The sequence below is a fragment of the Balaenoptera borealis genome (assembly GCF_965194805.1).
Source record: "Balaenoptera borealis genome assembly, chromosome: 9".
NCBI classification, from domain to species: Eukaryota; Metazoa; Chordata; class Mammalia; order Artiodactyla; family Balaenopteridae; genus Balaenoptera; species Balaenoptera borealis.
The window spans coordinates 112971266-112990810 of record NC_138873.1 but is presented as its reverse complement, the minus strand read 5'-3'; the positions used below and the strand labels follow the sequence as shown (position 1 = coordinate 112990810).

General features: G+C 38.7%; 1 protein-coding gene across 1 annotated transcript; it reads left to right on the top strand.

The window, feature by feature from the left end:
* Nucleotides 1-6040: 6040 nt before the first annotated feature.
* Nucleotides 6041-11513, top strand: COX7A2 (cytochrome c oxidase subunit 7A2). The gene is made up of 4 exons (XM_082405134.1): nt 6041-6190; nt 7429-7518; nt 9844-9928; nt 11311-11513. Exons 1-4 carry the CDS (start codon nt 6173-6175, stop codon nt 11367-11369), a joined length of 252 nt encoding a protein of 83 aa, XP_082261260.1. The 5' UTR covers nt 6041-6172; the 3' UTR covers nt 11370-11513.
* Nucleotides 11514-19545: the final 8032 nt, after the last annotated feature.

Here is a 19545-nt window from a genome sequence, read left to right as displayed (position 1 = left end):
CTGAGCTTCTCAGCGGTTTTAGAACCAATCAACATGCTTCTCACTGGTCTCCATCCCCCTTGCAGTCCCTTTAGATTGTGGCTTCCTTGGTCCTGCTCAGCTACATCCCATCTGCTTTCTGTTTTCCAGAAATCTGTTGAAATTGATTTTCTGTTTCTGTCTCCTCTTTGGTCGCCATCCTTTTGGGCTGTCTTTTAAAAAATGATTTTTAGACTGTCATACAGTAAACTTTACTTTTTGTACTTGTAGTGTACAGCTCTGCGAATTTTAGCACACGCATAGGTTTGTGTAACCATTTTAGAATACAGAGCAGTACCAAAACCTCCCAACCTCCCTTTTACTATACACCTTTATAGTCACCCTTCCCTCCACCCATAAGCCCAGGCAACCACTGATCTCTTTTCCATCCCCATAGTTTTGCCTTCTGGAATGTCATAAATGGAATCATGTCATATGTGACCTTTTGAAACTGGCTCCTTTTACTCAGCATAATGCCTTTGAGATTCATTTAAGGTGATGTATCTAAAAATACCTCATATGAACAAACATATGGACACCAAGGGGGGAAAGTGGCGGGGTGTGGGTGGTGGGATGAATTGGGAGATTGGGATTGACATATATACACTAATACATATAGAATAGATAACTAATAAGAAACTGCTGTACAAAAAAAAAAAAGAAAATGAAAAAACCTCATACCCTTTCAGTGCCTTTTCTTTCATTTTACTGGAGTGATAGGGAGGACAGACAAACTCTTGGGGCCAATCCGCTATCTTAAACCGGAACCACCTTGAAGTACCTTTTGGTGATCTTAGTACATTTTTAAAAACTATGTACTTTAAGTGACATTAATGGGAGCTTGTCTGTATGTCACAAGCTTTTCTATGCAGGGTGATGTGGAAGAAGATTGAACTCACCATACATCACTTTCACTGTCAAGACTTATATGCCACTTTGTTTCAAGGACAAGAAATACAGAAAAAAATAGATTTACAATTACATGTCAAATTGCAATTGAATCTGGTCTAAAATAATCCCTGGGGTATGTTGTCATTCCTTTTTCACGACAAAGCTTGCAAAAGAGCAGTTTATATTTTGTTACTATTTTCAGCTTCAGCCAGGCTTTCATCCCACTATTGCACTGTAGTCTCTTCACTATTAATCTGCGTCTGAAAGATTCAGAATACGGTTTTTAGAATCAGGCTGACCTGGCTCTTAAATACATAAACTGTATCTTCAGATTATTTAATCTCCTAAATCATTTACTTTACCATTTCCTTGTCTGTAAAATGGGGATTTTAATACCCACTTGACAGATTTTGATTTGAGGAATAAGGGAAGTGATAGATGAAACGCATTTAGCACAAAGTATAGAAAAATGGCACTCAGTGAACGACTACCACTCCTTTCTGTCAAATCAACTGAACTCATCCATCCTAGCGTGTTTCTCTTATATTCCTCTATGTAGTGAATGGTTGGTATGACCAACCGTCTTATGAGTTAAACCAGACATCTGCTCTCCTCCCCAACTTCCCAATCCAGTAAATCACTACATTCTGTTGATTTTTGAAGGCAATTCCTCATTGTTGGCTCTCTAACCCATCCCCTTATCTACATCCCTTTAGCTACATCTCTTTTGCTGTTGACTTACTTCAGGTTTTCTTTTTGCCTTGGATTACTATAAGTACCTTCTAATGGACTCTGTGTCCTGGTAACTCATATCCAATCCAGCGTTTCACTACTACCAGAATGATATTGAAATAGAGTTCTGATCCTTGACTGTTTGCCATTTAAACCTTTAAATGGCCCTAAAACACCTTCAGGATAAAATTTAAATTCATCATTAAAAATCTGTCTTCCCCTGTTGCCCCACATCTCCCATTTGTCCTGCTGCCAAACCAAACTATTTGCATGCACTTCCCCAAGAGATCTGTTCACCATCTCTTCTTTGCCTCTGCATATGCTGTATCTTCTGCCTGCATACTTCCTCTGTTGACCCATTTCTCCTTTCCAACATTTCCTCCCATGATAATAGCTAACATTTACCGAATTGTATCATTTCATCTTCACAGCCACTTGATGATGGATACTGGTATCTCCATTTTACAGGTAAATAGGTGTAAATAATGAAATCTGCCTTCATTCATATTACTATTAAATGACAGATCCAGGATCTGTCTGACTTCCAGGTTCTTAACTATAATAATATTTTTTCCCCTTTTCACTCCCATCTAGGCCTCTGTTTTACAGTTCCTGCAGTAGATGATGCTTGATTCCAAACCTAAGGTATTAATCATGTTCTTGCCCTAAGTCTGGAATGCCTTTGAATCTTTACCCCATTTATTTTAATTCTACTGGACCTTGCTAAAATCCAGTCTTTTCAAAACTTTCCTTGAGTTTCTCATAGCAACCTTTGCTATACCAGTTACCAGTCATTTTTGTCTGCATCATAATCTACTATGATGTGTGTATTATCATTGTAATTAAATTACTAAATTAAAGGTCAGGGATTTAAAGTTATCCCCTGAGCATATCACAAAGTGTTGCCGTCATAGCAGGGTAGCCAATAAATTATTGCTCAACGAGTGAACTCATATTGCTGTTTTATGAAAGTATTTTTCATACATAAGGATTTTAGATCCAGGGATAAAGATCATTAGCCCAGTCCCTAACTTTAATAACGAAAAGACTGAGGCTTGCAATTAGATAAATCAATTAATAATAAAATAATACAGCAGTTGAGACAACCAAAGTTCTCCTGATTCCTAACTACGTAATAATCAAAGAAAATATGAAATTATATTGAAATGCTATCTTTTGTCTAACTAGTAGTTTTTATACATTACATTTCACATGAAGCTGTTCTACTACATTATTTTTGTTAAAACTGTGAGTGGATTAAGGATGGTTCCAGAATTAAAATATACACATCTCAATCACACAAAACTCTATTCTGGCTTTCCTCTGCTTTTTATTTAGAGATGCTATAGGCAGGATCAAAGTAAGCGTTGTCATCCTGTTTGTTTTTTAAAGGAAACAAAAGATTGAGTTAACTGTGTGATTTGGTAACTTTGCATCATTAATTGTGAAATTTTTTCCCTTAGTACTTTCACATCTGATGTCCATAAAGCTATCTTACAGCAAGAGTCAAGTAAACCCTTACCGACCTCAGAATTTCCACATATCTAAATAGCATACTGCCAGTTCTCTTATGATGTTCCAGAGGCCTCTGAAGGGAATAGTTTTCAACGAAAGAGTCATTTCTAAGAATTTTCTAATATTACAAAAGAACCTCAAACTGATGTTTTGGAAAGGAACCTATTTTGAAAATAAGTATTCTGCTTCAGAGGATGAACTTACAAATCAGGTAACAAATTTAAAGTGTGCCTGGGAAGATTAAATAAGGCTTGATAGGCACCAAGCAAATTTCAGCCATATTTTTCTGTCACGAAAGTCACAATTGACAGAGCAAGGGCATGATGAGTGAGGAACCCTGGGACTGAAAAATGTTTGAAAGGAGTACAAGTATTAAGAAAGACTTTGTGAATTTTTAGACTCAGTAAAATGAGTTCACTCTTTTTTGCAGCATACTATTCACTTAACCGATATTTACTGAGCATTTTCTTTGTGCCAGTTACTACTCTAGGCGCTGCGGATACAGCATTGAACAAAAAGTTTTAAGCAGAGTCATTATCTAACTTAAGTCCTTAAAAAGTTCATTGCTGTGATGATCTATCATTGAAGATAGACCGAATGGAAGAGTAGAAGCAGGGAAACCAGCTTAAAAGACTTTTGCAGTAATGCAAGCAAGAGATGATGGCTTGGCCTGGATTGGTAGTTGCCGTGGAGACATGAGAAGTGGTCAGTTTCAGATTATATTTTGAAGGTGCAGCCAACAGGATTCTCTTATGGATTAGTTACAGGGTATGATAGAAAACAGCCAAAGTTTGGGGCTTGAAATAAAGAAAAGCACAGAGAAAGCTTGGAAATAAGGAGTGGAAAGTAGAATTCAGTTTTGGTCGTGAAGTTTGAGATGCCCAATAGACAACTAAGTGGGGATGTTTGGAGTGAAAGGGCAAAGTCAGACTGGAGAGTTGTCCGCACACAAATGGTGTTTCATGGCATTGGATGAAGTCTCAAAAGGGATGAATGTAGAAAAGAAGTGGGACTCTGAAATTTAGAAACTGAGAGGATGAGGATCCAAGAAAGGAAACTAATAGTAGCAGCTTCTGAAATAGAACCACGGAAAGAGTAGTGTGTGGAACCCTCATTAAGACCACGTTTCAAACTCTACACGTTATATTGTATTGCATATGTGGTTTGTTTCCAAATTAAAAATTGAAAAGATATTGTGAGGGGATGATCAACTGTGTTAAATGTTGCTGATAGATGGAAAAGAGGAGAATCGATATTGACAGTTTAAAGGAGGAGTGGAAGGGAAGACAAATATAAAGAAATCTGTGTTTTACGTTGGAGAAGAGAAATGGTATGGTAACTGAACTCAAAAGAGGTTTGTTTAATTTGGGTATGTGTTTATATGCCCATGGAACGATCCAGTAAAGAGGGGATAATTGTAATGACATGAATATAAGGATCTGCATCTACTTTAGAATCTATTTTATGTGCCTCCTTGGTTCTTTTTGGACAGAGCCATAAGTGTCCTAGAGCTTTCACCCACTATATATCATTAATTCATCTGCTGGTTAGCACATTACCCCCTTTAAGCAGTCCTGGGGGAATGGTAAGAAATTCACATAATCTTTGTTCTTGAGAAGTTTACAGTCCAGTTGGCTAAATGGAGAAAAGATAAGAGCATATACAACCATATAATTTGAACCATACAATTTCAAATTATAGACAATTCACTATTAAAAAATAGCCATGCCCCAGCTGTTGGCACCTGGTAATTATCCTCAAGCATTTGATTACAGTGCATAATACAGAGTGGAGAATAAACCGGGTCCTTTCAGTCCTAATCTAGGGAAGAGATGAATTGGGTATTTGTAAGTTGTAAATATATAAATTTATAAATAATTGGGTATTAAAATCGGTGAGGAAAAAAACTTGAACTGGGAACAAGTAACTTGGTGGGTCTAAGCCTAAAGATTAGAAGGAATAATAATTTCAATATTACTAATTTTATCTACATATTTCACCTATGCTGAACCCATCAGCTGTCTATTTGAAATGACAATGGAATAATTATGAGTTTGTAAAAAGGTGGACAGATATTTACTGTAGTATAGGGTGGATACTTTTGTATTTACACCCGCTTGAGGGTGGGCACTTGTAACAGACACTTGTAACGTGGCATTATTTAAGCACAATTGGTATCTGTACAATAATTGCTGTGCCTGGCAACTCCAACCACGGAAAGTGCCCTGCTAGCCTGAGACAGCAAGACTCAGGAGTCCAGATTTGCCCTCCCATTTCTGGTCCGCCAATTAAAATTCCCCCCTCTTTTCCGCGTTCTCCCAGACTCCGAGAAACGAGTGAACAGCTTCCACACTTTGGCGACACTGTGGGAGAGCTTCCTGCACGGGGAGTTCTGCAGCAGCCAAAGGTGCAGCAAGATAAAAACTAGTATCCCGACGCATCTCTACACAGCACGCTCTCAGCACACGGAACAGTACGTCCTCACAACAGTGGAAAAAGCTGATTGTATCCGTGTAAGACAAGTTATACTTTTTGTTTTGTATTTCATCCAGCTTCACAGTTTAGAGTCCGGCCAAACCAGCGTTCTAAACAGTGGCTCAAAGGTTGCTCAGAGTTTTGCGTCTTCTCGTTCAAAATACACACACTAATTTTCTTCGATAGCCTGGTCTCACATTAGTTTTGTCTAAGCTAGTTAAACGAGTACGTAATGCCTCGCTTCCTGCCTCTCAGGTCTCAAAAGTCATTCATTTCTCCCCAGCCTCCGCCCCCGGGGTAACCTGCGGCTCAAGAGCAAGGTCGAGGCGCAGAGACAGCCCGCCGGCTAGAGCGGCCACAGCCGCCCGGCCGCTCTCTCTTTTCTTCCGCTCTCTATGATTAGGAGCAAGTCCCGCCTCCGCCCGGAACTATTTAGATTCCAGGCGCTTGCGCAAAGCCAGAAGGTAGTTCCGGTTCCGGCGTGTGGATCTTCGTTCCTGGTGTTCAGTTCTCGCGGTTGGTGGGCAGTAACGGAGCCAAGATGCTGCGGAGTGTGCTGGTGAGGAGCTTCTCGGCTGGCATTCGGGATATGGGGCGGGAGGGTTGGGAGCGGAGGCTAGAGGGTCGCGACAGGAAAGCCTCTCCCGGGAGGGAAGGAGAGAGGGAGAGGGCGGCTTCGCAGGTCACCTTGGTCCGTGTCCTTTTCGCTTGACCTTCCTTCCCTTCCATGGATCCCACGTGCCCCCAAGCTGTGCTGGGTAGTTGTAAGGAGTGGAGAAGCTGGGGAGGAGACCAGAGGATTGTGCGTTAGACAAGCCTTGGGTTCCTAGTCGCCACCCCTAATCTTGTGGGTGCGGGTGGGAAGTTTCTGATACCCGGAAGCGTCAGCAGAGGATGTTCCTCTGATACCGAGAGGTTTGAGTTTCAGTGACTCTGGGCTTTGTGAGCATCAGAAGGCAGTTTAAAAAGCAAGCCATTCCACGCTGCTTAAAAAAAAAAAAAAAAAGCAAGCCATTCCGTTTTGGCTGGCACTTTAGGAGCATTCATGGCCGAAGGGTCGTGTTGCTTCCATCAGGCGGTTCTGCAGTGTCCTTCACCCCTCCACCGACTTTGAGCATGTGAAATATTTTCCCCAAATTTTGAAAAAGAGAAGGAAAATGTAACGGTGATCGTTTTCTTCGGTAGTTATCCAATAAAGCTTTACTTATCTTCTCAATATATTATTTATTTTAGAAAGTGGAGTGCATATTTGTAATTTAATTCAACTGGATATGCAATGCAAGTCTCTTGTAAAAGATTTATGCCCTGTTAATTCTTTGGGAAAAGTGTAATGAGGGAAGCATTTTAATTAAGTAGGAATCATGCCAGTTTATTTTGATATCAAGTAATAGATTTTTAATAATATGGTAGAGTATTTAAATAAAAAAGTTCGAACCTCGTGTATTTTGTAACCATTCTTTATTTCTGTAATATCTGTATATCAGTATGTTTTCCTCATATAATGCTACTGGTTCAATTCAGGTTAAGATCATGATTTTTTTTTCCCCTCAAAATCTACATGAATTGCTTCTTAAATGTGGTGGTTGGAGACTTCAGAATATAATATAAAGAGCAGTGGCCGGGCAACAAATAGGAAAACCTCAGTGCTTGTCTGTGACTTTGTTATTGACAAATCGGATATGTTTTAACTCTCAGTTTCACTTTTCTGTAATACTGAAGATTGGAAGTGGTTGGTTTTGAAGGTTTCTTTAAGCCCTAAGTCTGTTTAATATATATGGATTTTTTTTTTAATTTCAGGCTCTTCGTCAGATTGCCCAGAGGACCATAAGTACTGCTTCACGCAGGCAGTTTGAAAATAAAGTTCCAGAGAAACAAAAGCTGTTTCAGGTACTGAAGTATTTTATAGGAGATTGTTACTTGTTATGATTAGATTACCAAAAGTTGGAGATAGGAGGTAAATCTGGAGACGTCTGATTGTTAGCAGTCCTGTTGTATTAGCAGAAGAGTAATAAGAAACTGTCTGTCGATAGCTAACTGGGCATTTGCTATAACCAAGAGGCCCTTGGGAAAGCAGAAGAAATGAGGGGGTAAAGATCAAAGACTCTTTCTTTTGGAGGAGTCACATTGGGTTGGCACTCTTCGGGGTAGCTGCACAGTAATAGACAAATAGACCATAGAAAGAGCCCAGAAACAGAACAAATACATTAATATATGTAGAAACTTGATATATGTTAAAGGTGCTATTTCATATCAGTGGGGAATGGAAAAATTGGGTGGCTGTTTTGAAGAAAGTAAAGTTATATCCGTTCTGTATTGTGTGTTAAAAGATTAATTGCAGATGTAAATACTTCTCCCTCAAAAAATATTAAAAGAAAATATAGGAGAATTTTTTTCCAGCTTATTGAGGTATGATTGACAAGTAAAAATCGTAAGTATTGGGAATTCCCTGGTGGTCCACTGGTTGAGAATCCGCCGTCCTATGCAAGGGAGGCGGGTTTGATCCCTGGGGATGGGGGAACTAAGATCCTTCCTGCCCCGGGGGAACTAAGACCACGCACCGCAACTACTGAGCCCACGCACCACAACGAAGATCCCACATGCCACAACGAAGATCCTGCGTGCCGCAACTAAGACCTGACGCAAACAAACAAACAAACCAATAAAGAAAGAAAGAAAATATAAATAAATAGTTTGTATTTAGGTTGTACCTGATTTTTTTTTTAAGGTGTACAAACAGTGTGATATTTAATGTATCTATGAATGATTACTACAATCAGGTTTAATCTTAGGGGTCATCCTAAGAAAGTCTTTACAAAGCCTAGAAGCTGTAAAGGAGAAAAATTGCAAGGTTTGGTGATATGAAACTTTTAAATGTACTTATGGTACAAATTGAGGTAAGTGACAAATTGAGGGGAAAATTTTTAAATTAACAAAATTTTTAATATTAACAAAAAGTTAATATCCTTAGCATACAGAGAGCTCCTACAAATCAGTAAGAAATGCAAATTAAAATGACAAGTTGCTACTTTTTTTCCCTGTTCGATTGTCAAAATTTTAGAAGATTTAAAATAGGTTATGTTAGCCAGGTGTGGGAGATAAGTGCGTTCCTATACAGTACGTTGATACATGCTAGGAAGTAGTATTGGTACAGAAATTTTAGAGTATTTGAAAGTATTAGAAGCAAATTATTGTACATATCCTATCATCCAGGACTCCCATTTTAAGAATCTTTCCTACAGAATAGTAGCATAAATATATAAAAATAGGAAATAGGCTATTATTCATTATGGGAGTTTAATCTCAAAAAAACCCAACAACCTAAATACCCATTAATAAAGGATTGGCTAATGTAATTTTATTTTTTGCACAGTGGAATGCTGTGTAGCCATTAAAAGGAACAAAGTAGGTTTAAATGGGCTAGATGGCTTTTAAGATAATGTTGAGTGAAAAATCTGTGATAGGCCATTATATAGCATAATCTCATTTTGTGTATTAAACAAGTATGTGCATAAATTAGAAGCTATGACAATACAAGCTTTAAAAAATTGAGGATATGTATTAATATGTGTTAATAGTGGTTTTCTCATGAGGAAAGACTTAATGGGACAGAGCACTTACCTTTATAAGTAGTTAGGTTATCAGTGATTTTTTTGTTTAATTGTGATCTCTGATTTTTCATAAAGAAAATTTTAAGTGGTTAAAAAACAAGTATTATGTATGCTGCATAAAAATAAAATACTTATATTTAACAGATGTGTTAAGTATCCTACTCTATGCCAGGTGCTGGACCGGGGAGACTAAGGATATAATATAGGGTTAGAAACCAAAACTCTCCGTCCTTTTTTTTTAAGGGAAAAAAAGATCTTACCTGTGACCAAAGTGTGATGATTATTGCTTTTTTAATAATTAAATTGATGAACTCAATGAATATATTTTCACAGCTTTACTGTTTATATGTTCTTTGGAAAGGACATTTTATTAGATCTCAAATTAACTTTAAAAGGAAGAATGTTGATTTTTAGGAGTTTTTATTTTAAAAGTAGTTGCAGTAGAGAAAGATTCAGGAAAAGGGTAGTCCTTTTTAATTTCGATATTTAAAATATTTCAATTCCAGGGGTTTAAGAAGCCACTTAATTTTATACGAATGGATTAGTCTTTTTCATTTATCTGGAAACAGATGGCACACGTTCATTATTATTTGTTTTAACCTAGGAGGATAATGGCATCCCAGTGCATCTAAAGGGCGGGGTAGCTGATGCCCTCCTGTACAGAACCACCATGATCCTCACGGTTGCTGGTAAGACATTTGGAATGCTTGCTCTACAGCAAAGTCACAGTAGCGGTAACTGACAGCACCGTCGCGCTCGCTGTGCCAGCATGTTAACACAGCCAGTCTGTCCCCAGAACCTGAGGTCCCTCTGCTTTACGTATAATGACTCACGAAGGTGCTTGACACATGCTGTATAAGAACGTTTTAATGTCTTTTTTAAAAAATAAACCAATAAAGTTTGATAACTGTCTTGTGATAGAGGTGGCTTTTGGAATGTGCCACTGGTGGCCCTGCAGGCCTTCGGAAGAGCCAAAGATAGCTGCTCTGTCACATCTCCTATAACAGGGGTTCTTAAATACTTTGACTATGATGTATAATAATACACTTTACATCTAATCCCTGTACATACGTATTTATGACAAATAAAACCTTGTACAGCACAGTACTTTTACTGCATGTAAAGTGCTTTGATATTTTTTTCTGTGGATTGGGCAGGTCCGTTATTCAATATTAGCAGTGGAATATCACAAATCAGCGTGCTAGGGGCAGAGTTAGGAATCGGAGTGCTTGCTCCCTGGGGGGAGAAAGGGAAACGGTATTAGAGTGATTACTGTGTGCTCATCCTATCGGTAGGAGTGCCCATACGTGGGTTTCTGTAACCCTTGTGTCAAGTCTGTAATGTATCCTCGTTTCAAAGATGGAGAAATTCTGTTAATTACCCAGATAATATTGCTTCTCTGGAAGAGCTGGTATTTGAACCCTAATCACAAAGTCCCCTTGCTTATGCCAAGGTGCCTTCTTTGGCTTGAATTGAATGCAGTGAAGGGACATTTTATGGACAGCAAGCGGATAGTGACGTTTGGGCTTTCTTAAGGTAAAGTCCTAAATTCCTTTTGGCCGGTGTGACTATTGCGTACACGTTTTGGTAGTTAGTTTTAAAAATAAATTTCCAGTTATTAGAAATTCTTACTTCAAATTTGATTAAAAATTGTATGTCACTCTTCCTTGGTTTTATATTGATAATGCACTTCAGGGAAGGCTTTGTCTGTTTGACCTCTTTTGGCTTTTGAATCATTCTTAGCATTTCTCAGGCAATCTTAGGTTATATGTTCTTAATCTTATTCTAAAATTTTTACATGTCATTACGTTAACAAATAACATTACTGTGCTGCATCGAACACTTTGTATACAAGTTAAGTACTATTAAAACCAGATTAAACGTGTTTGGTATGTATTTATTTTAAATTTTGCCAGCACCTATCAAAATACTTCTGTATGTTCCCGTAAAAGTAGTCTTAATACCAGCCTTGCCTCTTTATCTTACAACTTTTTAGCTGGGATATTGGGTTTATACATTTAAGCCTGAGGATTTCCTGTTACGTTCTTATTTCCTTCTTTTTATATTTCAGGAACAGCGTATGCCATCTACCAGCTGGCTGTGGCTTCATTCCCCAAGAAGCAGGGTTGACCTCAGTTTATCCTCCCAGCAATCAGTTGCTTCAACTCCATTCAGCTCTCTGTGGACCAGTATCTGATAACTAACTTGAGTTCTTTGGGGATCAATATTTATTGACTTGTACTAACTGCCACCAATAAAGCAGTCTTTACCATGCTTTGTTTTATTTTATCACTTTAGGATACATGATACCAGTAATAGCAGCCTTATAAACCTTAGGTAAGGAGGAAAAAGTGATTCTTTTGTCATTAGGTTATATATGGTACCCTTGTGGTATTATTTTAGTGAAATTTTACTTTTAGCAGCTTAGAATTACAACAGGGGATGGTCTTCAGCTTTTAATTGAGCTTGACACTCGGAGTGCATGTTTCTTTGAGTCTTCCCCTCCCCTCTCTTCCCTGCTGTGCTGTATCCTGGGATATGCTAGCACCTAGGGTTAGTGGAAGCAGGTTATTTTTGGCTCATGGGGTTCAAGTTTCTTTTTTTCTCTCTTAGCTGTGTGTGTTTATGTTTAAGAATATTGGATGTATTCCACAGTTTAGAGTAGGCTTTAGTAGAATAGCTGTAAAATAATCCAGTATTTGTTCTTTTCACACTCAGAATGGGCTTCTGTTACATTAGTTTAATCCATAACATAACAGTGTACCTTTCCTTAAAATACTTAGTTCATTTGTAAAAGTTATCTTCTGGGGGAACGGAAGGAGTCAGACTTTGTCATCTCCTCTGCAAGGTGTGCATTTGTAACGGTATGAAGATTAAGAGTCTAGATGCGTCAGATCTAGGGGAAATCTATGAGTAAGGGTTTTATAAAAGCTTCAATTTCTGGATAAAATTGAGAAAACTAATATAGTTAGAAAAATGGAGTCAAGTCTGAAATACCAAACTAAGTCTTTTCCTTTTAAAACATTGAGGCTTATGGTACAAATCCATCTCAAGAGGTACCTAATGAAAGGTGTTTCAGCCTTGAGTCTTGAAAATTAGAAAGATCTTGGCTAGCCATATATCTAACCTGCCACTGAATGCAGAAATCCGCCCAGCCTCTTACAGAATCTCATTACTAACATCAGCAGAGAACACTGCTTTTGAAGGGAGTGGAATGAATATTGTTAGACATTTCTAAATGCTGAGAAATATCTTAAGCAGGCCTGGAATCTGGTCCAATTCTATGATTCAGAGCTAAAAAGCAACCAGTGATAATATTTTGAAACAAGCTATATTTATCAGCATTGTACAAAGGAGAATTTCATCAATGTGATTTGAAATGCTTTTATAACATGATGTGAAAGATACTTTTGTGCAATAAAAAGGAAGAACATCTTGGTATCTTCTACAACCTTCAGCTCTTGAGGCTGTGAGAGGTGCTTTTCTATTTCTGGTGTAACCTAGTCAGACAATTAAACTTTTTTTTAATGCCAAAATGTTCAATTAACATGACAAGATTGGCTAAGGTAGGAGTAGTTTAAATGCTTAAGAGACTTTAAAATATTTTTAAATGCTGTGATTAAGTTTTTGCCCTTCATCCAAAAATTCTACATTGTCAGCAGGGGTGGAGGTGGGGAGGGGACACGGGGTGAGGTCTCAGAAGAGGGGTTGCTGGATAGGAGCCCATGAAATTATCTGCTGCTCTTAGCGTTTAGTAAGAGATAACTATGATTGATTCAAAGACTAACCAAATGTCCATAGAATAGAGTCCGTAAGAAGTATTGCAGATGTGGCCTTCAGGAAACAACAACTATCGTTCCAATCTCCTTTGTATCTTGACCACGTATTATCCTTTTGAGAATAGTATCTGCTACTAAATAGAAGAAATTCTCTGATGATATTATCCCACTAATATAAACGCCATGGGAACTATATTTAAGTGAAACTTTGTTACAATTAGTACTGTGCTCAGAATCGGGTTTGTAGTCTAGCTGTTCTAGATGAAGTTACATCGAAAAAATGAAAACTCGAGGCATGCAGTTTACCCAAAGCTACAAATAAATGGCAGCACGATTTCCAAGTCCGTTTTTATCTGATTCTTAAAGTTCATGGTCTTTCTAGTATGCTTCATCTTACCAGGTGTTTAATTATATCGGCTGGGATAGCTTCAGTGCACCGCTGGTAGCGTCGTATGCAAATACGAATGCCCTACAGGCTTCCATCCCCTGCCCTGTCAGGCTTCTGGGAAGAGTGATCTGTACAGTCTCCAGTTCCTTTATTCAGTTTCACATTGATCCCTCTGTATAACTTGCAACCTACCTACCTACTTAACATCTGTCTCTTCCATTTTATAAATGAGATCTAAAGTTGGCACTCATCACCAGCCACGGTGCCCTTCTTCTTGGTGCGTGCATACTCGTTCTTGACTGAGAATCTGGGAAAGCCCCCCAGATTCTGCTGGAAACTTTGAAATTCTTCCCTTTGCTCCCAACGTTCCCTGTACTCATCTTTATCAAGAGTTTCATGCCTCTGAGTCTGAATTCAAATTTGAGTTACAATTGTTGATAAGACTGGGAACCAGTGTAGCATTGTAGTTAATTACGGATCATGGAGTCAGAAGACCCAGCTTCAACCCTTGGATTAGATGACCATGGGTAGCCAACCTTGCTAAACTTGTATCCTCATCTGCATAAATGGAATAATGCCTAGTGCACATGGTTATTCTAATGCAAGTAAAGCATGAAAAATGGTTTCTGACACATACCGAGTGTGCAATAAATGCTAGGTACTTCTATTGTTAGCTCTCTGAGAGAAGGAACTGTACCTTTTCAACTCATATCCCTATCAACTTGGCACAGAGCAGGGACCATGAGCTGGTCAGGGCTGGTAGGAGAGGTTCACACTTTGATCCATGTCCTGGGTGCCTTCTTTTGGCTCTGCTATCCTTAGTGTATGGCTTTCGTTCTCCTTGTAAGATGGCTGCTGCAGTTCCTGCTATTGTGTTTGTTTTCCTGCAGGAAGAAGGATTGGTGAAAAGAGCACGTGCTAAACAAGCGAGCTCTCTTTAAAGAGCCTCCGAAGCCCCACACAAAGACTTAAACTTATATCCCTTTGGCCAGATGTTCTGCCACATGATCATGCCTGCATTCAAGGAGGCCAAGAAATGTCTCAAATGGGCATATTGCCAAGCAGAATTGGAGTTCTGTTTAATAAGAAGGTGAGACTGGGTATTGAGCTGACAACTAATAGTCTCTCCCCCAGCCAGTTTGTTTTTTCAAAGAATGAAGTCCACACTGGAGGAGACAGGACAGGACCTAGGAGCATTTTGGTTCCTACTTCTAGTTGTTTCTGATGCCCACAGCCATGCCTGCTGGTAGGCTTCGTTGCATTTCCTCGTCCAATAACTTTCTCTTTGTGCTTAAGTTAGTTCAGGTAGGTTTCTCAACCAGGAACCAACCAAAGCAGGATTTCCTGAGTTTCCCGTCTATATCATACCATCTAATAGGAGCACACTTCTACCATTTACTCTAAACCATAGTTAGGTGCTTAATAAAGGCAGCCGTTACTGGTTTCTCATAGCAGACAGGAATGGCTCAATGCACCGTAAATGCAAATAGATACACAGAATACAAGAATGATTAAGAATTATAGTGCTGGTATAGCCAATTTGGTTCAGGGTTTGCAGAACCCTTCCTGCCGTTTGAGATAGTTATGCACAAGTTCCCCAAAGGTGCCAGTTTCACAGGCCTCCAGCTTGGGACTCCCACTGCCTGGGTCCTGTAAGCAACATGTCATGATCCACTACCCAGGACTTTGCTTCTACATATATTTCAAGATCAATAATTCAAGTTAACAGATATTGAGTACCTACTGGGTGCCAGACACTGTTGTGGGTGCCTGGGGATCATTGGTGAGCAAAATATGCACATTCCTGCCCTCATAGAGTTTACATTTTAGTGAGGGGTAGCAGGGAAGACAATAAAACGTACAAATAAATTGTACAGTATGTTAGTAGGTAATCAAGTCTATGGGGAATTAAGACCAAAGGGGACAGCTGGTGTGGGCGTGGGCTGACTGGGTGTAGCAGTAAATGGGGTATGAAGATGGGTTTCAATGGGGTGGTTAGATTCAAATAAAAGCTGTAGAGGTGAGGGAGCCGGTCACGCAGATATATAGGGAAAGGGCATTAAAGGAAGAGGGAGCAGCTTAGAGCGGGTGCCCTAATGTGCCCAGCACGTGCAAGAACAGGAAGGCAGGAGCAGTTATGGCTGACTGAGTGAGAGAGGAGAGGGCAGAGGGGGAAGAAGGGATCGCACCAAGGAGGGCCTTGCAGGCTATTGTCAGGACTTGGGCTTTTACTCTGAGTGGTATGGGAACCATTGCAGAGTTTCTCACAGAAGAGAGACTTATATGTTCTGAAGAGGACTGGCTTGGCTGTCATGTTGAAATAGACCATAGCGGACCCAGGGTAGAAGCAGGCAGACCCATCAGGAAGCCTCGTGCAGCTATTCAGGTAAGGAGTGATGGAGGCAATGGAAAGTGGTCGGATTATGAACAGAGGAGTTTTACTCATCAGCCACTTAGACCTTGCCCTTCTCCATCCAACCATCCAGCCATCCACCTATCCATCCATCCATCCATCCATCCATCCAACAATTACTTACTGAAAGCCTACTTTGTGTAAGGCACTGTTCTCAGCTCTGAGACTACAACTGTGAACTAGACCAGCAAGCTCTTCTATGGAACTTACATTCTAGTCAGTGGGCATAGACAGTAAATAAATTCATAAGCATGGTAATGGTCTACAATGGGAACGGCTGTAAAGGAATCAACAGTGTGATCTCAGGAAAAGTGCCGGAGTGGAAGCTAGAAAAGGCCTCAGAGAAAGTGACATTTGAAACAAGACCAGAAAAAAGGGAGTCTACTGTGCTAAAAGTCAGGAGAAAAGCATTGAGGGGAAAGGGAAGTTGCTTTGCCTGTTTGAATTGCAGATAGAAGACCAGTGTTGTTGGAACACAGGGAGCTGGAGAAAGACGGCAGCAGTGGTTATCTCTTCCCCCGCGACCAACACAACACCTGGCCCTCTTCCTACACTCAGGATCCAGATTGCTTTTTTTCTGGTTTCATGTTACACAACACAGTCTGATAACCATAGCATTGATTTATCCAAAAGTCTAAACAGAAACTAGTAGGTGAATATTCTGTTCCAGACAGCTGTTGTCACTGTTATTAGCAAGAACTAGAAGCTGAGGAAATACAGGTAAGGGGAGATCAAACACACAGCAGTTATGTTTGAACCTGATCCCAAATCAAAATCTATCCTATTCCGAATCCCAGTTTTAAAATCCACTATGTACCATGTTACTTCTTAGATGGGGAAAGAAGAAAAAGATACTTAGGACAACTGTACTAGTTGGTTCCCTCATAGACTTCATTCTGCGTGAACACTGCTGATTCACTGGTTATGTTTGGTAAGTCTGCATCTTAATGATTGGCAATTTTTTATTGTCTCTCTCTCCTCTGTGATTCCCGTGAAGCTGACCATGTATCTGCTCTGACTGCCTGTCTCTATTGAAATTATAGTTTTACAGTTGCTTCTAATATATATATATATATTTTAAAGCAACTCCAAGTCAGGGATATTTTGAAGAACTCATTAGTGAGGAAAACCAATCAAAACATAAGACATTTTCTAATGTTTATCCTAGTATAATACACCAAAGGGAGGTCATGATTAAATGTTTACAAGTAAATTGCTTGGAAACTATAGAGAGCTGTCTACCGAAATGGGTATTTCAAAGCACACATGAAGTTTGCCAGAGGAAGAGGAGATCACAGTATTAGATTCTGCAGCCTTAGTGCTAGAATATAATAAATGTGTGTGTATGTATATACTTGTATGGCTTTCATTTTTGGTTTCTAATTATGTGATCACTGGTTTCCAATTATAAATGTTCCATTAGTATAATGAAAGGTGGGCTGTTTCCTTTAATTCTGAGACTAGGTCAGATCTTCATTGACCTCTTGTAGGAGGCTGTCATCTTCCCTCTGGGGAGTTGCTAAAAGTATTCTCTGGTGTTATTCTGACGATTAAAGGCGAATGTCTTTGTTTGGCCTTGTTAATCTCTTTCCAGGCTATTTTACCCCAATTAATGTGCTAAATGTTTTATTCATGGCCATTACTATTGGATACTTTTCCCATGGTGCTTTTTCTTAAAACAGTATCTTCTTTGGGAAGTCAGAATGTGATGAATCATAGTGACTGTTTTGGTCACAAAAATTCATCTTTAGAATCTGGTCATTTCCCACCTTGATTCTATCCTAATGATCATTGTAATGATTATTTATTTATTTGTATTTATTTTAATTTTTAATTGAAGTATAGTTGACTTACAACATTGTATCAGTTTCAGGTGTACAGTATAGTAATTTGATATTTTTAGATTTCACTTCATACAAAGTTACTATAAAACATTGACTATATTCCATGTGCTGTACATTATATCCTTGTAAGTTATTTATTTTATACCTAGTTGCTTGTACCTTTTAATCCCCTTCACTTATTTTTCCCCTTCCCCAACCCCACTCTGCCCTGGTAAACACTATTTTGTTCTCTGTATCTTTGAGTCTGTTTCTGTTCTATATGTTTGTTTGTTTTATTTTTTAGATTCCACATGTACGTGAAAACATACAGTATTTGTCCTTCTCTGTCTGATTTATTGCACTAAGCATAATACCCCCCAGATCCACCCATATTGTTGCAATGGCAAAACTTTATTCTTTTTTATGGCTGAGGAATATTCCACTGTGTATATATGGCACATCTTTATCCATTCGTCCAATGGTGGGCACTTAGTTGTTTTCCATATCTTGGCTATTGTAAATAATACTGCTATGAACACATACGTTCATGTATCTTTTCCAATTAATGTTTTCATTTTCTTTGGATAAATACCCAGGTGTGGAATTGCTAGATTGTATGACAGTTTTATTTTTAATTTTTGTTTTCCATACTGACTGTACCAATTTACATTTCCAGACACAACCTCGCCAACACTTGCTATTTCTTGCCTTTTTGATGATAGCCATTCTGACAGGTGTGGGTGATATTGTGGTTTTGATTTGCATTTCCCTGATGATTAGCGATGTTGAGCATCTTTTCATGTGCCTGTTGGCTGCCTGTATGTCTTCTTTGGAAAAATGCCTATTTAGGTCCTCTGCTTATTATTTTTAATTGGATTGCTTTTTTTGATATTGAGTTGTATGAGTTTTTAAAAATATATTTTGAATATTAATCCCTTATCAGACATAATGTTTGCAGATATCTTCTCCCATTTAGTAGGTTGCCTTTTCATTTTGTTCATGGTTTCCTTTGTTGTTCAAAAGCTTTTAAGTTTGATTAGATCCCCTTTGTTTATTTTTGCTTTTGATTCCCTTGCCTGAGGAGACAGATGCAAAAAAAATATTGCTGAGACTGATGTCAAAGAGTGTACGGTTAATGTTTTCTTCTAGGAGTTTTCTACTAGCAGAACTTACATTTAAGTCTTTAATCAATGTTGCGTTTATTTGTGTATATGGTGTAAGAAAGTGGTCCAGTTTAATTCTTTTGCATGTAGTTGTCTGGTTTTCCCAACACTTTATTGAAGAGACTGTCTTTTCCCCATTGTATATTCTTGCCTCCTTTATCATAAATTAATTGACCATATAAGCATGGGTTTATTTCTAGGCTCTCTATTCTGTTCCACTGATCTGTGTGTCTTTTTTTCTGCCAGTGCCATACAGTTGGATTAGTATAGCTTTGTAGTAGAGTCTGAAATTAGGGAGCATGATATCTCCAGCTTTGTTCTTTTTTCTTAAGAATATTTTGACTATTCAGGGTCTCATGTATTTCTATACACATTTTAAAATTATTTGTTCTGGTTCTATGAATAATGCCATTGGTATTTTGATAATGATTGCATTATATCTGTAGATTGCTTTGGGTAGTATGGACATTAGAACAATATTAATTATTACAATCCATTTCTTTGAGCCATTTTCAACTTCTTTCTTTCTGGGAAGTCCAGGATCAAGGTGATGGCCTATTTGCTTCCTTGTGAGAGCTTTGTTCCTGGCTTGCAGATGGTCACCTCACTGCGTCCTCACGTGGTCCTTCCACTGTGGTGTGGGGAGAGAGTGCTCTGGTGTCTCTTCTTCTTATAAGTGGCACCGATCTTATTGGATTAAAGCCCAACTCTTATGATCTCATTTAACCTTAATTACTGCC

Excerpts from the sequence above, each read along its gene's own strand:
- COX7A2 (XM_082405134.1), top strand. Across the intron at positions 7,519-9,843 it reads AGAAACAAAAGCTGTTTCAG|GAGGATAATGGCATCCCAGT; the intron begins GTACTGAAGTAT and ends GTTTTAACCTAG. Across the intron at positions 9,929-11,310 it reads CATGATCCTCACGGTTGCTG|GAACAGCGTATGCCATCTAC; the intron begins GTAAGACATTTG and ends TTTATATTTCAG.